General features: G+C 41.7%; 1 protein-coding gene across 1 annotated transcript in view; it reads right to left on the reverse strand.

Annotated features, from left to right (window-relative positions):
- Positions 1-20,786, reverse strand: part of sdk2a (sidekick cell adhesion molecule 2a) — a 79,724-nt gene that overhangs the window by 9,725 nt on the left and 49,213 nt on the right. The window contains exons 6-34 of the mRNA XM_041062773.1: positions 17,164-17,275; positions 16,567-16,757; positions 16,215-16,298; positions 15,867-16,061; positions 15,257-15,373; positions 14,762-14,929; positions 14,334-14,436; positions 13,334-13,510; positions 12,929-13,065; positions 12,110-12,257; positions 10,774-10,914; positions 10,230-10,411; positions 7,281-7,396; positions 6,789-6,984; positions 6,587-6,685; positions 6,265-6,456; positions 5,939-6,060; positions 5,682-5,791; positions 5,147-5,297; positions 3,526-3,763; positions 3,293-3,408; positions 2,891-3,080; positions 2,511-2,609; positions 1,818-2,012; positions 1,506-1,707; positions 1,265-1,368; positions 903-973; positions 628-763; positions 409-465 (exon numbers count right to left, since the gene is read on the reverse strand). Of these exons, the coding sequence (XP_040918707.1) occupies positions 409-465; positions 628-763; positions 903-973; positions 1,265-1,368; positions 1,506-1,707; positions 1,818-2,012; positions 2,511-2,609; positions 2,891-3,080; positions 3,293-3,408; positions 3,526-3,763; positions 5,147-5,297; positions 5,682-5,791; positions 5,939-6,060; positions 6,265-6,456; positions 6,587-6,685; positions 6,789-6,984; positions 7,281-7,396; positions 10,230-10,411; positions 10,774-10,914; positions 12,110-12,257; positions 12,929-13,065; positions 13,334-13,510; positions 14,334-14,436; positions 14,762-14,929; positions 15,257-15,373; positions 15,867-16,061; positions 16,215-16,298; positions 16,567-16,757; positions 17,164-17,275 (4,149 nt within the window). The remainder of the gene's footprint in view (positions 1-408; positions 466-627; positions 764-902; positions 974-1,264; positions 1,369-1,505; positions 1,708-1,817; positions 2,013-2,510; positions 2,610-2,890; positions 3,081-3,292; positions 3,409-3,525; positions 3,764-5,146; positions 5,298-5,681; positions 5,792-5,938; positions 6,061-6,264; positions 6,457-6,586; positions 6,686-6,788; positions 6,985-7,280; positions 7,397-10,229; positions 10,412-10,773; positions 10,915-12,109; positions 12,258-12,928; positions 13,066-13,333; positions 13,511-14,333; positions 14,437-14,761; positions 14,930-15,256; positions 15,374-15,866; positions 16,062-16,214; positions 16,299-16,566; positions 16,758-17,163; positions 17,276-20,786) is intronic.

A 20,786-nucleotide genomic window follows, 5' to 3' on the forward strand; every position in this document is an offset into this window, starting at 1 on the left:
AGAAGTTATTCCATGGAGAGACACAGTCATAGTGATGCCAGTGGCAAGAAAATATCACAAATTGAAAAGAAAAAAACCCCCCCAAAAAACAGAGCGGTGGAATTGTAAGGCAAAGTGATGAAAAGATGGGGTTGTTGTGGGGACATGGGGAAGATTTGTCAGTGATTACAAAGAAAGAAAACACAGTGAAATAATGACAGGACAGCTTGGAGAGATTAAAGTCACATACACATCATAAGAATCAGCAGTGGGCCCTCAGTGAATAAAGCTGAGTGGGAGGATGGTGCAACACACACTTGCTGAGAATTTTTATACAAATGGCATAATGTGGAAGTAAAATGTAACAGATGACACGCAAACACATGAAGAGTGATGGAGGAGAGGCGTAAACAGAAATACAAGACTTACTATCCAGTTCATATTGGGTAAGCGAGGATTCACTCAAGTTCCTGACACTGTAAGGAGCTGGAGTTTGGAAAAAAGGGGTGGGGTGGGGTTCACAGGATCAGGAAAGGGTGGCGATATTAGCAGACTATAGGCCTTAAAGTACATTTATGACTTAAGGTAGCATCACTTTCTGCATAACCCAAAGTAGTTGGAGGGTAAGCAGTGACAGGGTCAACTCACCAGTGAGATCAGCCCAGTTGGCAGAGGGACTATTAACTGTGCGGACACTGAAGCTGCGTAGCCGGTCGTAGTGTAACTCTCGGTACCTGACCCTGAACCCCAGTAAGACTCCATTTATGTGATCCTCAGGCGGAGGCTACAAAGAGAAGAGGTCTGCTGAATGCACAATACTTAACAAACACATGACACAATCAACAGTTTTGGCCAATACATTCCTCTTTCACCATTCGTCCGCCCATTCACAAAACCCAGTGCCAAGTAATTCAACAGCATACCTGCCAACGGACCAGTACAGATGTGGTGGTGTGAGGTGTAACAGACAGAATTGTTGGGGCTTTGTCTGGGGCTAGAGAAGATAAGCAAAAAAATACATTTTGGTGTTAGCAAACCAACACAGCTGTGGAGATTGATATAAAATTCAAACATTTGGGCAGGGAATAGTTTTGAGAGTAAACACATGAGCTGTAGATGTTAAGCATTCACTGTAAAAATCCAAAGTCAAAATATGGATGTTATAGCATGCTCACGCAACTACAAAAGTATTCTTGTGTAAATCTACAAAGAATCAAGACACAGTGATACTGTGCTGCATGGCAACATGTTTGGGCCATGTCTAACTACAGTCACAAGGTCTTACCATCTTGTAGCGTCGTGATGGCCTCACTCTCCTGACTGTACTCGCTGTCTCCAATGTCATTGGTGGCTTTAATGCGGAACTGGTAAGAAGTGAACGGCTTTAACCTTTAAAGAGGGGGAAAAAAAGTGCAATGTGTATGTCGTGTACAGAATGTGCTGCCACGCTCATATTTCTATTTTTTGACGGCACAGCCAAAAAATTGCTGATGTTTAGGAGGATTAAAGGGGACATTTATATTTACCTATTCACTATGTAGGAGTGTGTCTCGTGGCTGACAGATGCAGAATGGACAGTCCAGTTACTGTCTGGCAGCTCTCTGTACTGGACTGTATAGTAACGAACTGGGGACAGGCCGTCGCTGCCTGGTTCCCATGACAACAACACTCTGCGAGCCTGGACTTCCTCTTGAGGCACTACAGGACGGCTTGTGGGTTGCGGTCGAGCTGAAGGCCACACACACACACACGCAGGCACGCACGCGCACACAGTCACCTTCAAACATAATATTTAGAGGTGGATAATTTAAATAATTCATTTTAGCTGCTGTATTTACCTCTCTTTTCTGTTGTCACCACCAAAGCCTCAGCAGCCTCCCCCCAACCTTTTCGTGTTTGAGCAGTGAGGCGGAATACATAAACCATCTCTGGTTTCAGTCCAGTCGCCGTGTACTGTCTTGCGCTGGGGCTCAGGACATCTACAGTGGCGGCGTTGCTATTTGAAGAGTTTCTTCTGTATGTGATCTGATAGGCTAGGAAGACAAACTCTTTTAAGATAAAGCCTCTCATAAAAAAAAAAGAAGAAGAAGAAGCAAAGAGAGAAATCCCACTGCACTTCAAAATCAAACTAAAGTATATTCTCTTCTTAGACCAAGACACAAAGCAACACATTTTGTTTAAAACAAAGCTTAAGACTTCTCCGTTTGACACTGCCTTTTATTAAATTTAATCTGAAATTATTCATATCTCACACTTCACTGTAGCTGTGCTGTAATTTTAAATCTGTCTTATTTTATTTGGTTTATTTTTATCTTTCATTTTATTTTAAACTTTCTAAATCCTATTTATATGTGTCTTTTTATATTGCCTGTGTTTCTTTTATATCTTGTCTTAATGCCTTTTACGCCGTAGGTGAAACACTTTGAACTGCCGTGTTGTCGAAAGGCGCTAACAAGCTACAAACTCACCTTGCCTTTATCTCTCAATAATATCTAAGGTCATAGATGAAAGTCTGCATTTTTCAAACTAACCCAGGATAATGCCGTTGGGCTGTGCAGGAGGTTGCCAGATGAGTCTCACTGAGGTGGTTCTGACTTCTGGGAAGAGGATGCCAACTGGAGGACCAGGCACTATCAGACATAAAATTACCAAAATGAGTATTATTTGTGACATAAATCCATTGATAAAAACAGCATCTAGGAAATGTATTCATCTCAAAATGCAGGGCCGTTATTCAGTTATTGTCAAAACAAGATTAAAAAAAACCTCTGTGTGTGTGTGTGTGTTTCTTAATACAAGGAGTAATAGGGCAGAACATTTCAATCATTCACTGAAATTATCTCAGCTCAGTAACTTATGTTTTTCTGTTTCTTTAGAGAAAAACACAATTTCAGTGATGACAACTGTTTACCATCATCCAGGGTCCTCTCTAGAATGGACGGCGAGCTGCTCCTTCCATCTCCAATACGTGTGAACGCAAGAACCTGGATCTCATACAGGACATACTTGCCCAGACCACTCAGCTGGACACTGTGGCTGGTGTTGCCCTCCACTGTCCAGAAGTTGGGAGCTTTGTCTGAGTCCTTCTCCTTATACACTACCTGAGAGACATATGGAAATTTATACATTTAGGTGATTTTTGAAGTGATGAGGAATTAGTAGCAGGGGGCTGATTTCATATTCTTGATTTTACTCTACAATCATAGAGTACATTCTTTGTTAAAAAGGGATGGTTTTTCCATAGATTACTGTGTTTCAGATTCGGATCACTTGACTGGACTCAGATGAATGAATGTATGAGCTGTGGAGTGACCTTATAGCCCAAGATAAGTCCATTGCGGTCGGTCTCTGGGACTTCTCCCCACCGCACCAGGATGCTGCTAGAGGTGGTGGCAAAGGCTGACACGTTGGTGGGACCGCTGGAGGGTACTGCAGCAGACGGTAAAGGGCAAAGTTTAGAACATTTCAAGTATACCTGTGGGATTTAATCTTGGCATTTTTATTTATTTTAAATATATATATATATTTAAGTATTTCCCTCCTCACCAGACTCCCTGGTCCTGCCATGGACAGGCTGGCTCCAGGGTCCAGAGCCGATACCGTTGATGGCCTGAACTCTGACCTCATACTCCGTCCACTCCTCCAGGTCTTCAATAGTGAACTCCCTCTCTAGCCGGTCCATGATGACATGTGAAAGAACTCCCCCTTTAGACCCAGCTTTGGAGTATTGGACCCGGTAGCCAACGAGATCTGGATTCCCATTGTACTCCCACTCTGGAAGAGGCTGAGAATTTTTTTTTCTTTTTTTATTCCCCTGGTTCATGAACTAATAATAGAATCCTAATATTTAAATATTTGTATTTCATCTGAAAATATAGTTCTTGAAAAGCCATTGAAAACATGATTGCTATGGAGGGCATAAGTACAGGTTTGAGTGATTTTTAGTATGTCAATATTGAAATTAGCTGTTGAGCAAAACAATGTTTTGAGAGTATTTGCAATCACTCTCAAAGTCACCAAGCCAGTAAGCCAGTAAGTAAGAATAAAAAAAACTAGGCCTTCCTGTGTTCTATGTCTAACACAGACACATGCACATAATTGAGTGAGATAAGTGAGCAGAGTGAACATAGATATGTACTGGGCTTATTTCTATGGAAAGTGCTAATGTTCTTGAAATTAATGTGGCCTTGAGTCAGACTGAGACTTCCATGGTCATGAAAATGAAATGGACCACAAATTTTTACTACCATTTTAACACCCAGCTTTTGAAAAGGGCTGCAATCATTGAGCTGTGCCATTAATTTGTAGAGCTGTATCACATAGCTGACACCCCTCTGCTGTTAATTCCAGGTAACATGTACTTTTTATTTTAACCCAGCAGGAGCTGCAGGAGTAAAACTCACTTTCTCTCACTGCCTGGCACTGCTCAGGCACTGGCACAGTAATGATAATGGACAGATGTAGCAAAGAATACATTGGCCAAATGCTGAAGCAGAAAGCAGCAAAAATCAAGGACAGAGTACACGCACCTTTCCAAAAATATTACCAGTGCCATCACCTGTATTCATTATATAACCAGTCCCGAAAGTACAAGAACAGGTTTACACAAGTTGGAAGAGGCAATACTTCATGTAAAAAAAACAAAAAATGTGGTACACAATGAAGACATAAAATGGATTGAAAGACATGAAATGAAGACATTGTGCTAAATTTCAAATTGAGGCTTTGAGTGCTGCTTGTCATTCGATTTAAAAATAATCTTTTAAACCAACTGAGGAGAGAAAGTCATCGTTTAACGTCAAACTTTTTAATACAAGAAAAATTTGATTTTTCTGATTTTTTAAGGATAAAATGAGCCTAGATCAGTCTCTCACAAAGCATATCTTATGAATGTTGCATCCAATTAGTATCCCAAGGGCATTTTGCCAATTCAGCCTTGTTCCAACATTATTTTCCACCATACCAATGAAAAGGACAAAAAAGACAGCAATATGAAACGGCTTATATGCATGCAAAGGCATACCCGAGTCTACAGCACACAGTTTCTGTAGCCTGAGTCTGAACAGGAACAACCTGCATATTTAAATTGAACAATAATCTAATAAAACTCAACTAACTTCATACACACTGAGTCAGGCCCGGTGTGCAATGAGCCATGACAACTTACCACCCAGCGAAGCCACAGGCTGGTCTCACTGGCTGTGCGCAGCGTGACATTAGCAGGGGAGATGTCTGGAGGGGCCTGCAGGGTCTGGATCTTCCTGGAGGGCTGACTGGGAGGACTGGTGCCCACAATGTTTACCTGACGCATTCGTAACCTGGAGCAAAGAAAACCAGCTGATGGTGGATAAATTGTCTAAAAGGTGGGTGTTTAATCAGGATATGCTGCTGATATGAGAAAGGATTAGATTAGATTACTTGAGATCAGATTAGATGAAACTTTAATGATACCCACAAGGAAACTAGGTCATTGAAGAAACAGTATATAATATGATCTATTTATGAGTGGAGAACTGAAGAAAACAATGAACAACAACAAGTAAAATGATTCATTAAGATAAAAGATAATCAGCGACAGATTTAAAAGTGAAGAAACTACACTTTACAGCATCTATATTGTGTAATTTACACAAGACAGAAGTTCAAAATATTGGTTTTATTACATATCATGTACAAGTGTAAAATGGTGTGTGTGCGCTCACCTGTAGAAAGTATAAGGGTTTAGGTCCAGGACCTCTAGTGATCTAGCATCAGGTTCATTAGCCAGCTGATGAACCATCAGCCATTCTTCATTCTCTCCTATTATGCCAATCTGAATTGCACAGAGAGAAATGGGGTAATATCAGCAGCCGAACAAATTAAATAAATAAGCTTATTTAACCTGCGCGCCAATATTAAAACATCAGACAACAAAAACAGACTGTTCTAATTATGTTAAAATAGATATGAAGTGTCTAACCTGAGCTTCAACCTGCCAACGGGAAATGGATGTCTTGCCATCATAACCAGGTTTGAACTGCAGAGTGACAGAGCGAGGGCCAATGTTGGAAATGGCTAAATTGGTGGGAGGACCGGGCAGCTCTGTGGAAGAGGATAGAGGAGACACAAATTAAAATGACATTCAAATCATCACAGCGGCTTGAAATACCTTAATAGAAATCTGTTGAGTCACAGCAGGTGGAATGACTTTTAAAATCTAGTCGTAGCCTGTTCAGTGGATATTTCAAGTACTTCAAAATTCTCAGCTTAAAGTCAAATTGTTAATCTGCTCATTCGGCCACTGACCTGGAGGTACACCAGAGGAGATGGTGGAAGCGGAGAGCTGGCCCTGGCCCTTGGAAGTCATGGCTGCTACCTGGATGGTGTAAGTGGTGAGAGCAGTGAGTCCTGTCACCTTGTATTCCTGGGTCAGGTTGGGCAAATAATGGGTCACCCGAGTGTTGGTCCTGTTGAACTCCTCCCAGGAGATACGATAGCCTGGAAGAAGTGGCGAATTCCAAACAGTACAGCGTTACATAGTTTTCACAGTAAACACAGCTTGGTGACACATAAATTGTGCAAAGCAGAGAAGACATGTTAACATTGTGCTGTTATCTTTAACGGTTACCTGTGAGAACACCGTTTTTCTCTTGTGGCTCCTTCCAGCTGACTTTCAGTGAGGTGTCCAAGATGTCAGTAAAACTAAGGTGTCCCACAGCGCCAGGGGCTGTAGAACATAATAAAAACAGGCAGTAAACGAACAACAGAACAACAGCCTGACATGTAATTATCTGCAAATGCTAAATAATATCCTGAATGGGGACACTTACTATCCTCATGGGTACGTATCCGTTGAGGTGGACTGCGGGGCCCATCTCCTGGGGTAGTGAAGCACAACACTGATGTGTAGTACTCAGTGAACTTTTTAAGGCTGGAGATGTAGCCGACATGAACACTATCCTGGAAGTTGGGACGCACGGTAACCATGGTGACCTCATTTGCACGACTGGGTTCCCATGCCAACAGCTAGAAATGAGGTGATAGGGCATCTAATGTTTAAATATATACATAATAGGCTCCCAAATGGTGATATTAGTATGGCATCACTATTCTTGTTTTAGAATTTAATTAAGAATTTAAAAATTCAACTTAAAACTGTTCACATAAAAACTCCAAACTCTAAAAAACTTTATGATTCATGTACAAAATTCTACTTTCTTTCATAATGTTACGACACCTGCCTATAATGAGATTTGGATGAGAGGGTGCTCCTCTACCTCTGACCACTAGAGAGCACCAGTTGACAGAAAGGGGCTGCTCACCTTATATCCTTGGTTGATTCCATTGATAAACTGAGGGCTCGGAGCACTCCAGGTAAAACGCACCGTGGTGGAGTTGACAGCCTCGGCTTGTACATTTCCTGGTGGCACAGTGGGCACTGATCCAGAGAATGGAAAAAAAAAAATGGGGAAAAAAAATTGAGAGAGATAGAGAGGAGGCGAGCGAGAGATGGAGAAAGGGGGTGGGGGCAGGGTGGTGAAGAGAGACTAGTGATGAGATAGGGTAGGAAAAAACTTTCAGACCAACCTTGTTTAGAGTGTGAGAATCAGGCTGAAGCATTTTTTTTTATTTTGGCTCATTTGGGGAGGTAAGAACATGCCAATCAAACCCGGTGTGAGAGCGGTTGCCTTAGGCGGCTTCCAGGTGAACCCAGCAGCAGTTTGTTTGAAGTGAGCATGCCATTCTGATGTAACACCGGAAAACAGTCAGGGAGTCACACACTAATGAAGCTGATTGGCCAGTACTGGACCTCACATCCTCATGCTAAACCTGATTCTGTTTGAATGTATTTAAATGCACATCATGATCTGCTCTTGTGCTTTTAATGGAGTGAGTGACGGAAACATCCAATTAACGAGTGCTGAGCTAAACAACATGAATACCTTGTTCACGGTCGTTATTCACTGACAGTGACTTGGATGATGAAATTATTATTTATTTTTTGCAAGGGAAGTGAGATGGAAACAAAATGGTTTTGTTTGCCTTACCTTCCAGGTTTCAATGTTTTGCTAATTAAACGCAACAATCGTACGGTTCTTTTCAAATGCGGTACATACGTGTGTTTGCAGATGCTGCAGACTCTGATTTGGACCCACTCATTAACTGATTGTTGGCATCATACAACAGTATGCTGAAATATCCAAGATTTCAGCAATAATCAGACAATATTGAATCAAGTACTTATAAAGCATTTGAAGTATTTTGTAATCATCCAGGCAAATGAAAGCGATAGAAATAGAAGAAACAAACACACTCGCATACACAAACACACAAACACACACACACACACACACACCTACTAAGAACTCATAATATAAATAAACCAGAAGAAACAATATAGAGAGGAATGTGAAGATGAAATGGTGAGGAAACGCTGAGATGAAGCATATCATGAGAAATGACTTCTAAGAGAGACAATGGACAATTATGAGAGAAACTTCTTTATAGCAAGTTTATATTGTGCTATGCAGCACAGTTATACTGTTGGGCAGAGGGAGTGAGAGGGGAATGTATGTGTTTGTATGAGTCTATATTTTTTTCTTCTGTTTGTCCTTGTATTTCAGACTTAATCAAGACAAAACAATATATATAAATAAATAAATTTGAACCAGGGTAACAGGCTAATATACAACACCTGTAAAATCTAATGCAACCACAATATTGATGATCCTCTCTAACAACAGTATCAGAGCAGGGAGTAGAACAGAAAAGGAGATGGAAACACTCCCAATTTTCTTAAGAGTGCTCTTGAGAATATTTAGTGAGTCTGGTGTAGAGGATCTCTGTTCATGGAGTGGATTTAACATGACAAGGATTCTGAGATATGTGAGTGTGTTAAGCCTTTCAAAGCTTTATATACAAGTTAAAGGAATTTAAAATCAAACTGGAAGCCAGCGCAGCATATCTAAACCAGGAGCGATATCCTCTTTCTTGTGTTTGTTAAAGTCTAGCAGCAGCATTTTAAACTGTAATCTATGAATTGACTTTTTAGGAAAGCCAAAAAAGAGAGAATTATTTAATCTTCTTCTAATAAAAATATGGATTAACCTTTCAACCTGCTGATGCATTAGCTATAGCCTATATAGCCTATAGCTATATTTCTTGATAGAAAGTGAGCATGTTAATGTGTGGTTTAAAAAGTTGAGTCATGTCACATGCCACATGTCACATAATCACATTTTATTTTTGAGGAGCCATATTCACAACCTAAGTGTGCACTGACTTGGTACTGAACATATTTCAGCTTGATATAACCTTATGGTTACAAATGTGACTTTCATACTCTGAAGATATTGAACAGACAGGGACACAAAGAACATAAGGTGTTGGAATCACTGGGCGTGATGGAAATATGTAGCTGTATGACACAGATGAAAGTTCACAATATGTGTTCTAATTATACAACTCAGCATGTGGAATGAGAAAAGAAGCAGCTTCCTTCGGCAACATTGAAAGGTTTTTCACAAGCCTGACGCTCATTATCAACTGGTAATTTATGTGCACAATCAATTAAATCCGTGCTCAGAGAGGCTGACCAATGTCTTTTCTTGTGAAGTGCTCTCATCAGAAAAAAACCCTTTAATAACAGCATGCTTTTTCATGGCACAATAAGGTAAAAGAAAAAAAAAAAGCACAAGATTCAAATCAGGGAATAAAAACAGTAAAAGCAACCACACCAATATAGATAATTCAGTAAAAATCAGCAAGATGAAAGTGATCAATCTAAACACAAAAACCTAAGTAAGAAAAAGCTTGGATAGAATTTTAAAAAAAAGGCTCTGATGAAGCCGTTGGCTCATGACTTCACACAATTTGTTCTGAACTATTGCAGCACTTACTGAGAAATTAACCACATAAAACCTGACAAAAACAAATAAGCAGTGCTGAGAGGCAAAGAGCACTTACATGACCGTGTCTTTTAAAAGCCTGGTAGCTGGAGTGTGTGCTAACTGCTGACTTCCGACTGAGACAGGAGTAAAGAAAATGGCTGTTGTCTTAAAAATGTGTGAATCACCTTTTCAAGGTTGGCTAAGGATTAAGAACGCTATGCCGCGGAGAAAACATAGCTGTACCACTCTCAATTTGATCGTTAAAAAAACAGATGATTGGATTACTCACTAGTTTCGTGCTCCAGGCTCAGCATTAGCCAAGCCACCATGATGAGGCTGCAGGTAACGAACGGAATTCGTAAAACCAAATAAAGTCCTCACCTCCTTGCAGGGTCCATTCGGTGACTTTGTGGCTGTAGGTGCCCCTGCCTGCTCCATTATAGGCTGCCACCTCAATCTCATAGTTGGTCCAGATGATGAGGTCCTCCAGGAGCAGGCTGGTCTGGTCTGGGTTGGTGATGTTTTTCATCTGGCAGTCCACCGGAAGCCCAGACAGACAGTACCTGGTTGCAGAGGGGGTAGTCGACAGTCAGACACAGACAGACAGAAACATAAATATATTAGAACACATATTCTATGAAAATCTCCCTCTTTGAAAAAAAGAGGGAGGAAGAGTAGCAACAGAAGAGAAACCATGCAGAACAGTTATAAAACGGTAACAAAAAGAGAGGTGACAACAGATGAATAGAGAGGAAGGTATTTAATTGGCACCAATTATTCTATTGCAGCGGTGAGCGAGAATGAAGCGAAATGGAGAGGAAGAAAAGGAGCTGACATAACAGTTATTATCACATCTGAATAGCACTGGCCCAGGCAGGCACCTATCCCTGGGAAGAAATTAGGCAGGTTGTCATGGTCTTCTTACCTGATGATGTAGCCCTGGAGTGGACCATTCTGATGACTCTCCGGGGGTGGCTGCCATTGGATCATGATGGACTGATTGGTGCGGCCACTCGCGATGACTGTCTGAGGGGGCGCGCTGGGAGGCTCTTCCGGGAGAGTTAGTCTGGTGCGGCAAAGAAAGAAAAAGGAAAAGATGTGATAGAAGAGACAAAGAGTGAAGCTATGCATTAATTATCATGAGTTTCACATATTTCCATTCCATTTCATCATAGACATCGAATCATAATAAAGCCTGCTTTTTCTATTTTTTAGAACACCATAAGGCAAAGTTGGGGTAAGTATGACTGTGTCTTTGTCCAAAACATATTCTTTATTATACTGTCCGCAGAGGGACATCTTGCTGTGGCATGACAAGGATCAAAGAGGGCCTTGGTGAAAATGGAGCAACACAATAGAGAGACACTGTGAGTGAGAGAAAGATATAAAAGAACAAGAAAGAGAAATCCAGGCAGACTTTTCCCTTAAGTCAATTTAAGATGACATCTTGATTTCTTCCCAGTGCACCGGTGCACTGCTCTGGAGGAGATAAAGCAGAGTGTTTAGGATCAAAGAGGTGTGCCAGAGAGATGCCTCAGAAAAGCCCTGCACTTTCGCTGACGCTCAGTCACCCTCCTGTGGTGCACTCTTGTCTGGGCACATTCAGACAGGAATTCGGCTCTGTGAATGAGAGTATGGTGCAAAAGGTGCATGATGGGTAGCGATGGCTTTCAGTTTGAGGGAGTTCCTTGCTGCAGGTATAAAAGCAGCAAATGGCCTGTGTTGATGCGGAGAAGGTCACACAGTGGTGTGTGCAGGTGAATTGGGATGAGATGAGTGTGTGTGTGGGGTGTGCCTGTGTGATTATGACCATTTCGTCTTACTAGTGAAGAGAATTCACTTGAGATTTGAGTCTGTGTGAACCTCTGCCACTTTCAAACCTCTCTGTATTTTACTCATAAAGTACAGCAAAGACAGTTAATAGGAGGGAGAGAGATGAAGCTGGGTCAGCGCACCCATCAAGTCTTCACAAAGCGCAATTTCAGCTCATTCACAGTTTTATCTTGAAAAGGCCTGTCGCGAAGCCAGCTCATCTCTCACTCACTCCCACAGGAGTGAAGACCAAAAAGTGGACTTGACAGGAAATAATCACGGGATTTTTCTATTGAACTGCCAAGATGAGGTGGTGGAACGGGCTGTTCCAGGACTGTGAAGGCCCACAAAAAGTGCAATGCTGTTCTCGTGGCCAGTGTAAATATTCAGATATGCAGACTAGCAGCAACATTTTTAATGCTTAGTAGATGCAGAACAACAGAACCCACCGATCAGTCTCTTTGCTGAACTGGCCCCTGCCCACATCGTTGACAGCGCACAGGCGGAACTGGTACGAGCGTGCTGGGATGAGGCCACCAACTGTAACCCCGGTCGACTCTGGCTCAATGTTGGCCAGCAGCACCGTCCAAGGGGCATCTGAGAGAAGACAGGCATACAGACAGAACTGTGAGCCGTAGCGAGTGAACAGTAAATGACCTTGTGAGAGCATTAACATTCCTGAGGAAAATCTCTCCAGCACTTGCAAAGTCAAATTTGAAAATGTTATTTCTGACTATTATTGCCACACCATTGTTTCATTTTCAGTAATAAAACCGCAGCCTCTGATAAAAAACAAGTCACTTATTTTGTATACTCCCCCTCTATCAGATTGAAATTCAATTATCCAAAAACCAGATCCCATCTGCATCCTCGGATTCATTTTCCTCTTAATGAGTTGTCATCTTCTCAGTTAGCCTGAGCTACAGTGAGAAATGTTTGAAGGAGTCACTCTCCATGGGTGAAAGCATTCTCACTTCTTTGATTTTATCAAGCGAAAGCAAGATAAGAGTATTGGACATCAACACAATTTTGTTCCCCTGATCATTCGTAAAGAACAGGTGAGGAAATTGAGTTTTACTGATTGCAGAAGGTGAGAGAGGATGCAACTGCCAATTTTGGGACACAGTGGAAATGTAACACAGTAAGAGTGGTAGCAAATGTTTACTTCCTTTAAAATGACTAATGAGAAACAATAGAATGCATCAGTTTTTTTGCACTGATGATGGTGACTCTGGTGCTTAGGTGATGTTGAACCCTAAACCACTCACTGTTTTCTGAGACTTCCAGGATGTAGCGGATGAGGGGGCTGTTTCCATCGAAGGCCTGGGCCCATGTGAGGTTGATGGCCCTCTTCTCTGTGACACTCAGAACTGCTATTGGGTTTTCAGGAGCATGGGGCAGTTGCCTGCATGAGCATATTTGTGTGTAATAAAGGGGACAAAGTGATAAAGGCAAATAGAATCAGACAAGAGAGGCAACAAATAACAGATAAAACAGCCAATCTGAGAGCCTTGCATTGCAAATATTAGAGGGAATTGATGATTTGGAGAGCAGAGCAGTGATAAATCGCTACAGAGGAGAAAACATCCATCCATCATGTCATGGTCAGATGTAAATAAGAGGAAAAAAAATGCAAGATAAGACAGGGGAGACATGAGGCAAAATATGCAGACCTGACTCTGAGGTGGGCGCTGCGGGAGTCATTGCCACCCACTGAGGTCACTCTGCAGGTGTATGTTCCGATGTCACCCGACCACGTCTGGGAGATGTGCAGGGTCCCGTCGGGATCCAGCCGCAGGCGGGGCGACGTGTTCACGTCAATCACTGAGCCACTCTTCTCCCATACATATCTAGAGGTATATACATGCGTATGTAAGTGTATTACACACAAACACACACACTCACACTTTAACACTCTCTGAGTGTTGTGACAGTAAATCTGTTTGCTTTGTGTCAGTTCATACAGCAAAACACAGGAGGTGCTGACACAGATGAAAAGCCTTGTGAGGTTGATGGCAAAGTTATCAGAATCTGAAAAAAACATCTCTGTCACACACTCTCCTCTATGTATTTCTGTCCCTGTCACATACCCAAACTTCACATATGGATGTCCCCACCCCCTCATACACATGCACATATGCATGCACACACTAGGAGCTCCTGTGATTAATTGCAACTGTTCGGGCTCTCCAGCTAATCTCCTCTGTGTTGCGTTTAATTAAAGGCGCTGTCTGAAGTTATTACTCTGTTTACATATTCATCTGTTTACCCCGCGATCTGATCAATGCCGTGGGCCCACAGGTGACAGGCACTCTAATTACTGGGCTCCATAGACATCATTTCAGTCCCTCTGAGACAGATGCATGTACACACACTCTATCATGTTCAAGACTGTCTGAAGAGTGAGGAAAAGCGATGGGCTAATTCCTCAATCTGACTCTAAGAGTTTCAAAATCTTCCCATAGGAGGTCGTCAAAGGGTGGATAAACACTACAAGATCTCTTGCAGATTTCATAAGCTAATTAAGTACAACATTGATACCCAAGCTTGTTTTCTAGGCTACGGTTGAATCAAGAAATCGTAACAAAAAAGTATGTGATCTCTGACATTTTTTACAACTGAATGTGATTACAAAAAAGTCCAACAGCTATTAGAAATAGATGCCATTCCTACCTCACAGTGACACTAGGATCATGGGTCACGCCACAGGTCATAACAGCCTTTGTCCCTTTGATGACACTTTGGTCTTGTGGCGGTTTAGTGATGCGAGTTCGTGCTGTGAACACACAGAGGCTGTTATTGAGAGACTGCGTTTGAGCTTGCTTGAAATTGTCTTGTCTTTTGCCGAACGTCTTTTTGAAACAGAGTGAATCGTGCCGTATTTCCAATGGGTGGAACATTTTGAAAGGCTTTCAAAGACTGGCAATGCGAATTTATGCACAGCAAATGAGTACATCTATGAGTCATTAAACTATATTTTAGAATATTTTGCCAATAGATTCCAAAAGCCACGTAGGTTCCGCATCTACAAGTAAACAAGTCAGATTAAAAAAGGATTTTTTGGATTCAGCTCGGTCTCATACTTTGCAGTGTCTGCTTACCCCAGACCACTAGATCAGCTGAAGCCTCATCAATGCCCCTGGAGTTACTGGCCATGCAGGTGTAGGTACCAGCATCAGACAAGTGGGAGGGACTGATTAGCAGGCTGCCTGACTCCAGAAGGGTGAACCTGGGCAGCTGGACCGAGCCACTGGCCAAGACACGTTCACCTGCACGGAAGGGTGGAAGTGATTGATGGCATGGGATGGAGAACAGGGAAAAAAGAGTGGAGGCAGAGAGAGAGAGAGAGAGAGAGAGAGAGAGAGAGAGAGAGAGAGAGAGAGAGAGAGAGAGAGAGAGAGAGATTAGGGTATTGGATAAATGTCAGGGAAAACAAACAGGGGGGGAAGGCAGTGCAGCAAAAGTAAAGAAGTAAAGCTTGTTTGGAAGAAATGCATAATCTGAATCTTTTCCATAGCTCTCGTCTAACTTTGACAAGCCGAAATGAGGCATAATGAACCCCCCACCACAGAAGCTTGTGCTCTTAGCCTACGCACCTTTCTGCCAGGTAATGGCTGGCCGTGGGGCTCCTGAGGTCTCACAATGAAGAATGACTGACATGCCGTCAATCACGGCACTGTCAGAGGGACCAGCGGTGATATTCGGAGCGATACCTGAGAGGGGAGGGGTCAGCCACACACACGCGCAAACACACACAGAAACACACGCACACATACAAACAAAATCAGGTAAGACAGAGGTGATAATGAGAGACATAAACAGCCTTCTCCATAATAAAGCAGACGGCAGCTGAGAGCTTAATAGACTTGACAAAAGGGGCGGCTGTCAGGTCTCATTCTCAGGGACAGCTCTGAGAATCTGACAAGGCGCCTCCGTCTCTTTGCTTCTCCTGCACATTCTCTGATTCATAAATAGCCAATAAATGCCCGAGCATCCAAGGTGACAAATCTGTCACTGCGAAGAGATATATAGATAGATGGGTGTAGGAGGCAAGACAGAGAGAGAGAGAAAAGAGGATTAGAAACGAGAACTGAGGAGCGGATTTAAGAATAAAAAAAAAAAAGGGAGGGAACAGACAGGGGAAGATGAGCTGAATTAAGCAGCAGACGTGCAGATAGCTTTGAAAATTTTTTCAAGGGGACATACTAGTAACAGCTAGGTAGGTGTTTGTCTGGATCTCTCCTGCGAGATTGCGGGCAAAACACTGAAACATCCCAGTGTCATCTGGCAGGAGACCGTTGATCTGTAGACTGCCTCCTACCAACACCCTGTACCTGGGGATCTTCACCGGGCTGATGGGCACTGCATCTTTATACCACACTATGTCTGGCTGTGGTGTGCCTGCAGAGGGAGGAGAGGATTTATTTTTTTTTCTCCTTGTCACCGCGACCCTTTTGTTCCTTTCATTCTTTTTTTCATGCTTTCTTGCTCTTTCAAACACGCACACACAGTATGCACATGCACGCACACACGCAAAAAACAAACATCACTAACCTCGTGCCTGACAGGGGATATCCACCACCTTTTCCATCTCTGCACTGATGTGACTTGGTGGCTCTTTTACAAACAGAGGAAACTCTGTTGCAAAGATGAAAAAGCATAAAACATTGCTCTATTAAAGCCTTTAAAAACAACTCACAAATCATCTGTGCTTTTTATCTCGACCCTTCTCTGGTGAATGAGCATTTGCACCACTCTAGATAACAACATCACACTCAATTACTGAAATATAAAATGGTAACAAAATGTGCTCTCAACATGGGGGATAGCGTGCTGATGCAATATTTGGATAATTTAGGCTCAGCTGCTCTGTGTGAGGTTAAAATGTAAGCTGTGGGTTATTTACCGAGAACATGCAGGAAGGCCCCAGCAGTGACGGAGGGGACGCTGCTACTGCGGAGTGATGCCTCGCATTCGTAGTAGCCGCTATCACTGACAGCTGGCAAACTGATGACCAATCTACGGCCAAAATCCCGGATCCCTGTGTTGACCACTACCCCATTTTTCCTCCAAGTAATACTCATTTTGACGAGGGGTCTGGAGGAAAAAGTTGAAAAGAAGAAATGGAGAGCCAGAGATAGGGAGTGTGGTTTGTAATACAGATTCATATTCTGTTTCAAGGTTACGGAGCACTGAGGGAGCAATGGGATACATCTGTCATTCTGATTAAGTCTTTGAATTGGAGATAATAGTCAGAATTCAAGAATGGGATTGCGCCAGACAGAGAGAACAGAGTGAAGCCTTGAATCAAAGGAAAGAATGAGGGAGATGTACAAAACACTTTCATGTTCAAACAAAAGATTTCAAAATTCATTTAATCGCAAAATATCGGATATGGAGGTGAGAGAAGGAGGGTAGGGGAAGTGACAATGAGCGTGTATCTGTATTTGCATGTGTTTTTTTTTTTCCTCGGTATCCACGAGTGTCTGTATGGAAAATTTACCTTGCATTGGCAACACACTCCATGACGGCTTCGTTTCTCCCCACTGTTACACTGGTGTTTTTGGGGGGGATGATAATAGAGGGGGCGATGGGGTCTGCGGGCCCTCCAACATCTATCACACACAGAGAAACACACAGAAGTAAAGAGAAAGAAAGCAAAAGCAAAAAAAAAAAATCTATAAACTATATGCAGACCTCAGATTAAGCCTGTGCATCTGCCTGATACAGCCAGCTGAGCATGACTCGATCCTTACATGGAGACTGACAATCTGTCACTATCACCAGCAGGTAGACAGCATGCTATCACCCAACTATTAACACTCCTGTCTTTACTTTAGTTTTTTTTTTCTAGTGCACACAGCATTTCCTCAGCACGGTGTTAGCCCAGGTGTTAGAAGCCATTATGTAGCATAATTGAGACAAACACAAAAGGCGATTAAATGCAGCACCATCACTCACGGGTTTCACGGAGCCTCCAGCCAACCATCGATTCACTGCCCTCAATCAGTGATCTCTCTCTGAATCTGATCTCATTTTCCCCCACCTCCCCGGAGTACGGGTATGGGCCTGTGCGCTTGTATGTGTTTGAGTGATTGCGTGTTTATGGTGTGCTGCGAGTGTGTTTGTGGGTGCCCATGTGTGTCCAGATGTACATTTTTTTCATGGCTAGCCCAGGTTAATAGTGTCCCTAATCAAGTTTTTAGTATCACTACTGTTATTTTGTTCCACCTCATTGTAAATCACACCCTTCCAAGGACCATTTTTGTGGAATCTCAGCAGTGTAATGACAAAGGTTCCTCTCCTCAAACACTACCTGAATGCAGGAGCTCACCCCCTGATGGGTTATTGCTGTTTGGTTCTGCTCCTTATTTGATTGCTACATTCAAATCTCCAGCTTTTCAGTTGTAAGGTTTGAAATCATGATTTCAGTTGTATGAACATTCTACATTTGACAAGTAAAGAAAATAAGCTGCTAACTGTATTTAAAAGTAGTGATTTTAGCTAATCCAGATACTATTAACTATGGCTGTGCAGCTTCAAGCACAAATATCAAGGAAGGAATTGAAGAATAAAATTTAGCTGCTATGCTGACATTTTTCTGGCACATCTAAAGAATGCATATAACATTTTGGAATCTAAACATTTGAATAAACCTCAAAGCACACAGAAGACTGATTGTTTAAAAACACAGTTTCTTTTGACAAACTTTTTTTTTTCTTTCTTTTTTTATTTGAAAAAAAAAACCTTACCCACTGATTGATAAGTAACTGACTGAAAGGTTTTAGAATTCTGCTACACATCCTTATTAATCCATTTCATCGTGGTGGCTACAAGCAGCATCTTGACATTATTGACATTATTATTAATTAGCATAGTGAAGAGTAATCAATCCCTGTAGAAGAGATTGCTGTCAAGTTATCAGAAGAGTCAGAAAAACTGAAAAGGGCAGAAATTAAACAGCCTATAATGATTTGCCTAAATCCAAGGGATTTATGAGGAAAAATGTAAATCACTCAGGTCTGAAGTTATTGGCTAAAATGTAAGATTACAGTATTTGAATGATCTATGTAATTTTTGTTGCCTAATTAAAGGGTGAGATTATGCGGAAAGTTTGACTGGCGTGGGTCTTAATGGTCTCTGAGATCCTGATGCATTTAACGGTCAACAAGTAAATGTAGAGAGAGGAGGAGGAGGAGGAGAGGACATGATTGATGGAGAGCAAAGAAGAATTTTATCGCGACCAATATCCATCTTCTACCAAGATGAGTAAGTGATGAAGAATAAGTTGTTACTAAGGTCAACATCTGGTAGAGGCATAAACAGCACATCATTTATAAATCATTTATGAATGATTTATTGATTGCAATTGTTGATGAAGTCATGTTGAAATCACTGAAAAATATGATGGCTGATGTTCTCCCTTATGCTTATATTTCCCTTCAACCTTTTTTTTTTGAGGTTTATTAAATGTGTTACATTTTTGTGCAAATACACAAATGAAAGAGTTGTTAAATTAAGTTCAATTCCATAATATTTGACTGATAATTGTGTCTATGTTTGCCAATGACACAACAAAATCCATTTGACTTGTTAAAGAACTCATTTTATTTTCCGGAAAGACATGATTGGTTCCTTGGCAGACACTAATTCATGTATTGCAGTTCATAAATCCTCATTGTTGAGAATACCTCATGTGTGTAATCTTCTAATTAAATGGGAAAAGTAAACAACGTGGTGACCTGCATAGCAAATTCTCTCTACTAATATCACCATATTGTTTACATCTGTCTGTGCCGAAAGACAACTGTAGACCCAAGTCAACTGTAGAGTATTGCACACTCTGAAGAATAAAACAAAAAGCAAAATGCCAGCCCACTTGGAGTATTACCCTATGTCAGTTTGCTTTTTACTATTAGAGTCAGCTCTGTCTCATTTGTATGCTCCCTTTGGAACAAGATGCTCCCTCTTCTGAATATTTTTCTGTCTCGTCTCCACAGAATTGCTAAAATGAACAAATGCAGCTGTAAAAACCTTATTGACTTTCAGATGCAAAATTCAGTTGTGTGATCCGCAAGGTCAGATTTAGTGATATTCAGTGATATCTGGTCCCCACAGATTGCTGTGTCATGCGTATTGAGCTCTGAATTACAAACACAGTATTAACGTTATGATGAGCAGATGCTGCAGCGAGCAGGAAGCTGATATTAAAAATGAGCAGCTCCACAGTGAACAGGTTAACATCCTCATACGATAGTCAAAACCCCAGCAGATAAATAATACAAATCATCAGGGATCTTGTGGTGATATATACATGCATTTTGTTTTTATCAATGTATGTATTATATGTGGTATAAAATGTTATCATAAATATTATCTTCAGAGCCTGTTAGTCATACAACACATTTTGTGACTCCTTTGAGTGGCTGGTCTTAGTAAGCAGAGAGAGAGACTGAATTGTTCAGCTGAAAGTAAGCAACACTACGTGGGATGATTTGTGTGACTTTGTTTAGATGAAAGAAGGTGACAGTAGGTGGGAGGATGGTGAAGCGTCACGTTCAGCTAAACACTAATGATGTGACATGTAACTGTGCTTGCAGGAGCAATGCCAAACTTTATTTCAAGTTGCGATCATGGTCTGTTTATAAGTGAGTCCGACCTTCTAATCCAATGTGTATATTTGTGTCTGTGTGTGTGTGTGTGTGTGTGTGTTTAATCATTCCCCGTTTCTCAGTGTCATTTTCATAAATCTGCTTTTTTGTGAGGAGCGATTAAACTGAAGGTCCACTTTATGGGCCTGTACTTCCCAGCCAGCCAGAGAGGTACTGCTGGAGCTCCACCTCAAACACACCTTATGACTGTAATTCACTGCTTGAGGCAGAGGTTAGAGGAGCACTGCGCTACAAGAGGACAACTATTGTGGTGCAGGTAATGGGTATGATTAAGTCTGTGGGACTGAGAGAAGAAAACAGGAGAAAACAGTGCTATGATAGAAAGGGCAAGCCAGTAGAGGGCGCTATCTCTGTTTCCATTGTCTTCAGCCAAGCCACCTGTTGTGTAGTTGCTGTGCTGAACGAATTTAAGTGTTGAACTGAGAAAGAATATCAGAAAAAAAACTTTTTTAAA

This window comes from Toxotes jaculatrix, chromosome 18 (genome assembly GCF_017976425.1).
Source record: "Toxotes jaculatrix isolate fToxJac2 chromosome 18, fToxJac2.pri, whole genome shotgun sequence".
Taxonomy (NCBI): Eukaryota; Metazoa; Chordata; class Actinopteri; family Toxotidae; genus Toxotes; species Toxotes jaculatrix.